We start from the raw sequence: 8,016 nt of genomic DNA, 5'->3' as shown, positions 1-8,016 counted from the left end.
GCTGGTGGGGGGACACAAAAGGCAGCAGACAAGATAGTGGCTGTCCCCTCATCCCTCCTTCCCTTTCTAGGGACTCTGCCAGTCATCACTGATGGGTGGGGCAGCACAAAGGACAACCAGTAATCAAGATGGCAGCTACCCCCTTGTCCTTCCTCCCCAGGGCCTCTTCACCAATCAAAATCATGAGGCAGGGCCTCTCCGCTAATCAGCAGTGAGGGGTGAAGCCACCATAAAATGCCTGTGAAATGGGCTTTGCACGCCAGAAGCAGGCTATAAAAAACCCTTTGTCTTACCATGATTTAAGTAGGTCCCTAATCACAGGAAATCCTCTCATGTCCTTGTGGCTAGTTAAGAGCATTGCACACACTTAATAGAATTGTCAATCTGAACCCCTTTTCATTTTAGATAAAGTCAAGCTAAACAAGATGTCTGATATCTGTAATTCTTCATACAGGTCAGGAAACTGATGTGGAATTTGGTATGACTGGCAATAGTGAGTGACACCAACTTACCTGCTTATTACTGTTGGAATAAAAACTTTCATTGGTAAATGAAAACTCTCTCTGGTGTGATTCTTCTTAGTCGTTTAGGATCTTAAGCAACTTTTATTCCCTTCCCTCCACTCTGTCCTTCCACTAAAGAACCTAACTTCCCCCGAAGTTACTGGTAATACTTTAATTGTCTTCTGTTTATACATGCTTATAAAACCAACTCCAAAGCTAATGTGTACCTTATCTAACATAAGTTCACTTCAGTTCTCAGAACAAGAAACCCAAGACAATTCCCATATGTTCTGTGATGTAGTGCATCAAATCGCCATGCCATCTTTCCAGATTCTCAACCTTTATTCTCATTTACATTAGTTATGTGGAAATGTAACAGTTCTCAATTTTAAGGGCTAGTTGCTCCAAAGCCATGCCAATTGAGATTCAGAGATGTAGACTGTTATAATTTCAAATTTAAATTAGTTCATTGTTATAAGCTTATTTGATAGTAAAATCTGATTTGTTTTCAATTTTTAAAACTGTATTTTTATCCATGTTAGCCCTTACTGCTACCTGTGCAGCATCACCTGAGAAAATTGGTATCTAAGAGCATCTATACATGATGGAGATCTGCTCCACCTGTGTGCTAATTAGATTAATTAAGTCTGCTGCAAGGCTGCAGGAGTGTGCTAATTATCATGCTCCAACAGCTTCTGCATCACGTGTATTCAGCATCCCCATGCTTCAAAATGATGGCGAGGGCACTTTAACTAAAGCTCATTGAACGATCGTTAGTTCAATGCCACTATTTTGAAGCACAGGATGCAGATGCTTATAGTTCCTTAAATGCTCCTTCAGTAAATTATAACTAAACTCTTAAAAGGATCACGCATATACTTACCGAAACTTCTTCTCCTTCAAGAAGTTCTTCAACAACAACAGTTTCCCCAGCAGCTCCAAATGTCTTATCCTACAAAAACAAAGCAAAAATTATATCTTTGGCTCTCCTATGTTTTGTTTAGTAATTTTAACATGACATTCAGACACCTGTAATCCTCCCAATCCAGTAAACACAAAATGATTTAAAATCTGTGTCCATCCTCTCTACATCAGACCATGGCAATGCCAGAGTTTGCTCCTTTCCTCAATTTGAAGTAGCTTTCCATTAATACAGACATTTTCATTAGTGTTTATAAAATGAACAAAAAATAAATAAAAAAATCAACAGACATGTGAAGTTATTTATTAACTATGCTTTACATTTCTTTTGAAGTTCTGAACCGGTACTACTTCAGACTAGATCAACAATTTTCAGCTTTTGAGAAGAGAAAGCCAACTGTCAGAAAAGGCATCTATATAGAACACTCTGCAGTATTCCCTTTCAATGTTTCCATACAGACATGTATTTATGCAGCAGTACAAACATAATAGTGCATTGCCAAGACACATTAATGGGTCTCAGACTTCACTGAATAGAACTTTGTTTGGAGAATTAGATAGTGTAAATTTGTATAACTCTACTGAATTTGATTGAGCTTTGCTTATTGACACCATTTGAGGACTTAACTCTGCATCCATGACTACTTAGGGGGAGACATGTCCCTTTTCCTGGTTCCTTAAAAGGAAGCAAAGATATCTTAGTGACTCTGGTCTGTTTCCTCAGCATGCCCTTGAATAAAACAATTACAGAAATTGCAACTCTAGTCTTACTGGATTTTAAATCACAGGGATTCAGAGGTATGGAGAAAAAGTAAACTCAGAAGGAAGCAAGTAAGCACAGGATCAGGATATTATTCAAGCCTGTACAAACTGTGACTAGGAAGAATTTCCTGGAGGAATACATATTATACACATTCACAGACACTCAAATAGCATGCACGTTTTTTAAAAGGAATATGGTTTATTATGCTAGCCTAATAAATACTGCAAAAAAAAAAAAAAAAAAAAAGGAACACTGTAGAGGTTTTGCCAAGTGTAGGAAGAAACACACTCATTTGGCATAAAAAAGTTTGAAGTCTTTATACAACTTTGCAACTCACCTGCATGATTTCATGTACAGCTTTGCAAGCCTCCTCTTTGTTAGAAGCCACAATTACCCCTTTGCCAGCAGCCAGGCCACTAGCTTTTACAACCAGGGCAGGAAAGTCTGCACTGGAAAAAAAATGGTTATTATAAACTGTCAGCACGATACAATTTCAATGCCAACTCCTACCCTTTGTATGGATTTTGAAGATGGAGAATCAAAGGTCAAATACTTATTATCACAGCCACAATTTAATATTAAACATTATTTGAATAAAGTACACACAACTGAATCCCTTCTCCCATTACCTTAGTCCAATGCATGATTTTTTCCACATGATGGTAGCTCATTACTTTTCAGGAGGAAGAACATTTTACTGCTGTTTTCATAGTAGTACCATTACTGCTGTAGGATGAACAAGCTGATCATCAACAGAATTGTTAAGTAAACTTTGGTTGCAGAATTTGCATTACTGGCTATAAGACATGAACTGGAAAGAATCTAATATGATCACTGCATGGCTGGCAATTAGAAAAACCACCTTTTTCTTTGTAAACTGAAATCAGTTGACTTAACTGAGGAGCGATAAACGTAAAGCTCTTATCGATGGTATTTTTGCAGAGTTATTTTAGAGCACCTTTTTAATATCTGGACATTGTGAATGAATGACAGTTAGGTTGCCAATTCTCAGTAGCAAGCATACTATACACACAATATTATAATAAGAAAAGACTTCTAACTGTGAAAGGTATTTTACTTGGTAATAAAGCTGCATGCTTCTTTAGGACTGGTGAAGGCTTTCCATCGTGCAGTTGGGATCCCATGCCTATCCAGAAAAGCTTTGGAAAAGCTTTTACTGGACTCTAGCTGAGCTGCCTTTGCTGTTGGACCAAAGCATCTTACTCCAGCTGCTGTCAGGTCATCAACAATTCCTATCAAAAGCACATATAAATTATTTGGTCTATTTAGGTGGTTTTAAAAACATTACAGTAATACAGTACAAAAACATTATAAAATTGCTCTGCTTTTGACTTGTACTTCAGCCACAAATGTTGTACAGTCTGTCTGATGCATCTTGGGAACTGTGGGCATTGACCAGATGGGCCTTAGCAGCTCTGTTAGCTATAATTGTCAGGTGGCAATTTGGACTTGAGAATCTGTCTTGAGAACAAGTTGTCTGAATCTAAGAACCAGAGTCACATGGTGCAACACTTCAAGAGATTAAATTCCTTTTTTCCTTTATTACTGCCCTCTACCAAAAGGGTTGTTTCTACACAAGTTGGAAGTTTCTGAGCATGTGAGAGGATCAAAACTTTAGACTTACAAGAACCTTAAGGTATGAACTCCCAGACCACAGTTAAAAAAGCCCCAGACTAACTAAAGTTCAATTTAAAAAGTTAGCAACAATTGAGATGCATAATGTTAAGTGCCTGGGTTTCACAAACATATAGTTAAGGACATGACAAATCTTATGTTACCCACATAAGAAACTTCAGAAACATTTATCTCATCACATGACCTTGAATTTAATAGGGAAAATTGTTATAATCTCCACTCACTGAAGACATCAAGAGATTTGCTATTGACTTCCAATTGGAAGAATATCGAATCTAATATTGTGGCAGCTTAGAAATACTTCTTACTGGGCATGTCTACACATTCATTAATGTGCAGTAGTTACTGTGCATTTACCTTAGAACTTCATTAAGTAAGTACTAACTAAATGCATAGTAACTACAATTACTGGGCAGTAGTGCTGATGCACAGTTTTTTAGTGACACTAACTGCACAGTAGCACTCATAATTCATTTCTGAAATATTGCTGTGCAGTAGCATTGGCATGGTTTTTGCCCGGCACGCTACTGCACAGTGTTATTAAGCTACTGAGTATTAAGCATCTCATGTAGACATGCCCTCTAAGATACGAATGAAATCAGTTTTGCAAAAAAGGAGGAAAGAAAGTTCCCAATTTTTCTTCAGTGCAGGTTTCCTGACTGTCTGTATGACTTGGATCAAGTTATTTTAAGTCTGATTTGCACAGATGCTGACCAAGCCAACAAATCCTATGGACTTCAACAGAAGTTATAGCACCTCTAAAACTTATGCCTTGATTCACTCTTTAGCTCAGAACCCCACCTGAAAATGAGAATGTTACTACTTCATGACAGCCCCACCATAAATCCCCCAATATTTTGAGGAGAAATCCATAAAAGTTTGTAAGGTATTTAGATAACGATCTCTCACAGAAAGTCTATAAATAAACAACTACTGTCAACAGTGAAATTGCAGTAATCCATTCCTCCACCATGTTGGGATCAATTAATTAAAAAACAATATTCCATAAATGAATTATATATTAATAAGTGTTCATAAAATTAATACTTTATTTGAAATTTACCAGCAGCAAGGGGAACCTCTGGGCCAACCACCACAAGTCTGATCTCATGGTCTCTGCAGAACTGGGCAAGGGCAATGTGGTCATCAATTGAAATGACTGTAAAATGATACAAAAGGGGACATATCTGTAGTTAATTACTGTTGCTTAAAACCTAAGTTATCAGATAATAGAAAGACAGGATTTTTTTAGTTTAGTATACTTAAACAACAGCTCAAATGTTAATCTGGAATGGCAAGATGTCAACATGTGTAAATCTTACATCAAGTTAGATCCTGATATGTTTCCTTAAATTAGCAAGAACTCATTAACAGGATGAGTACCACTCAGTGTGGTTAACCACATCAGTATCTCTCCCATGGCACTTGGGAAGTTTAGGGGTTTGTACAAGGAGAAATCTAATGGACAGTGCGACAAAAATAATAATTAAAAAAGACAGCCTCCAGGAAAGACAAATTATCAAGCTGTAGGATATGTTCTTTAAACAAAGGCAATGTAATTCCATGACTTTTATCAACAGTAAATAAATCCAAGGTCTAAAGGTTGGCCAAGTCACATGAACTTTCAAACAGCCAAAAAAAATGTTCTCAACTGGATCTGAGACAGATTGGTCATTTGAAAGGGGAGTGACACAGCAGAGCATGAAGCTACTGTCATTACTTGGCAAACAGGGAGTGAAGTGTAGATCCCTTCCTTTCTGGGATAGTTTGCTTTAAATTCCTATTTTTGTTGGTTTTGATGGATGCAGCGTTACTATCCTGCAAATATCCATGATGGCATTACTGTTAGTTGGAACACAACACACTTAATCCTTTTCTCCCTCTCTTCCATGGCATCCCTACTTCTATTGAACATTGGTCTAAATAGGTTTGTCTATAGCAGTGGTCTCCAACCTTTTAAAGTAGGAGATCACCTTTGGCATTTAAAAGCAACCCAATCTACTGTGTGCTGCGGTCGCCCCCCTCCAGGTAAGTCTGTGGGGAAGGAAGGGGTGGGGGCAGATTGAGGCAGAGGGAGAAAAAATGAATTGGGGGCATGCCTCCCCAGCAGGTAAGTCCCACCCAGCCAGGGCCCCACTCAATTTACCACTGCTCCTGCCTCTGCGGCAATGTCCCTCACCACGGAGGCCTCAATCTAACCCCTCCCCTTTCCACCACTACAGACTGACCTGCTGGGCTGGGACATGCACATGCATGCATGTGGGCACTCAGTCCCCACCCCAGCCTTGGACTGACTCCAAGAGGCTCCAAGATCTATTACTAGTCTACAGGTAGAACAAAATCTTAAAGTCCCTCCAAACACGGAGTCCCACACAGGGAGTGGATATGTCCTCTACTGAAGCCTCTAGCCATTCAGTGGCCCCACGCAAATTTATCTTGGGGAGATGGTCATAGGAGCTGGCTCTGCTCATTCCTTGCTGACTGTAGGGAATCCCTAACAAGAAGTTGCTGGTTTTTAATCCATTTACACCATCTGAATAGTGAATATGCCCCATACACTCTAAATTCTGAACTGAAGTAATAAAGCATATGGCTAATGACAAATTATTTGGGGCATACCCAAAGCACATTCAACGAGGCTTCAGTGCAGAAAAAGAATAATTGTCCATCTGACTTCAAGGTGCCTATTCAGACATTTAAAAGTTTGCCTGTGCTCGAGTGCTCTGCTGGATTGTGACTTTTATTCCAGATATGGAGATCTAATACCTTCCTTTATACATTTTATTGAAGTCATATAAAGTTGCAGAATTTAAAAAAAAAGTATTCTTTGAAATAAATACACCATTTAATAATTCGCTCCTCATGCAATCTGGCTTTAACTCAATTTCAACACAGGGACAAAGATTTTCATTTGATGCTGTGGATATAAAGAGATCGTATGATTTTCATGTGAATACTCTTCCTTTCCTCGTTACTCTCAAAGAACAGCCAAACAGAACAAATCTATTACTTATGAAACTATAAAGGTTCCAGTAAAATCCACTTTAGGGTTCTTGGGGTATAAGTAAACATAATTTATTTGCCATATACTGTACAAAGACAAAATCCTGCCAGGAATCATGTCTCCTCCATGGTGCATAAGAACAAAAGCAGATTTTAGTTACATTAAAATATAAACATAGCAAGACATAATGTATGTCTACACATATACTACATTGATCTTAATTTTGCATGTTTTTATAATGTTTAATACATAACACTGTAATATGTGAGACATATTGTTAAAGAGATTTTTGAAGGCAGTGTAGTCTAATGGACTAAAAGCGCCTATGAGTCAGGGTTACTAACTATCCCAGTTTTCCTGTTGATTCATTGTGTACCACTGGGCAACTTGCAAAGAATAACAAATTTCAGAAGCAGGCTCAAAGGATGCTCAGCTTCAAATATCTCGGGCCTATTTTTCAAAATCAATGAGCGCAAACAACTCCAGCTAAAGCCAGCAGGAGCTATATATGTTAGAACCCTTGAAAAGGGGCCCAGAATTACTGGAGAACTTGAAAGAGTCATAGATTGTAAGGCTGGAAAGGACCTTGGAAGATCATTGGATGTTGTTCTTAATCTTTCTGTCTCAAGTGTAGAACATGGATAAGAAATCTTATCAAAAGGCTTGTTAATTGCCTTAGATACAATTATATATCTTAATAGCTCAATGGTCCTGTGATAGTCTTTTGGGGCCTGATCTTTGCTACACACCTGGGCAGAGGAGCAGGAGGCTTAAGTCACTACTTTAGCCCAAGTCCAACACTTACAGCAGAGGTAGCAGTGTTCAGAGATTAATATACTGTACAGCTGGATGGTGTCTTGCCTCCTCAGTCCTAGAGCATTAGCCAACACAACTGATATCAAACATCAGTTTCTTCTTCAGCTGTGGAGGAGGAAATTAATGTTTACATAAGATTTCATAGATTTCATAGACATTAGGGCTGGAAGGGACCTTGGAAGATCATGGAGTCCAGCCCTCCGCCTGAAGGGCAGGAAGTCAGCTGGGGTCATAGGATCCCAGCAAGATAAGCATCCAATTTACTCTAGAAAGTGTTCAATGTAGGTACTTGAACCACCTCTGATGGCAGGCTGTTCCAGACCTTGGGGGCTCAGACAGTAAAGAAATTCTTC

General features: G+C 38.6%; 1 protein-coding gene across 4 annotated transcripts in view; it reads right to left on the bottom strand.

Annotated features, from left to right (window-relative positions):
• The window catches only part of GART (phosphoribosylglycinamide formyltransferase, phosphoribosylglycinamide synthetase, phosphoribosylaminoimidazole synthetase), a 51,788-nt gene that overhangs the window by 33,465 nt on the left and 10,307 nt on the right, over window positions 1-8,016 (bottom strand). For all 4 annotated transcript variants that reach the window (XM_019524020.1, XM_019524022.1, XM_019524021.1 and 1 more), the window contains exons 3-6: window positions 4,907-5,002; window positions 3,266-3,440; window positions 2,525-2,636; window positions 1,387-1,455 (exon numbers count right to left, since the gene is read on the bottom strand). In XM_019524020.1, coding sequence (XP_019379565.1) covers window positions 1,387-1,455; window positions 2,525-2,636; window positions 3,266-3,440; window positions 4,907-5,002 — 452 coding nt within the window. The remainder of the gene's footprint in view (window positions 1-1,386; window positions 1,456-2,524; window positions 2,637-3,265; window positions 3,441-4,906; window positions 5,003-8,016) is intronic.

Source organism: Gavialis gangeticus, unplaced genomic scaffold (assembly GCF_001723915.1).
Source record: "Gavialis gangeticus isolate Ggan-Ray unplaced genomic scaffold, GavGan_comp1, whole genome shotgun sequence".
In the NCBI taxonomy this organism is placed as follows: domain Eukaryota; kingdom Metazoa; phylum Chordata; order Crocodylia; family Gavialidae; genus Gavialis; species Gavialis gangeticus.
Note: the sequence above shows the minus strand (reverse complement) of the source record. Positions and strands in the feature narration are given on the sequence as shown.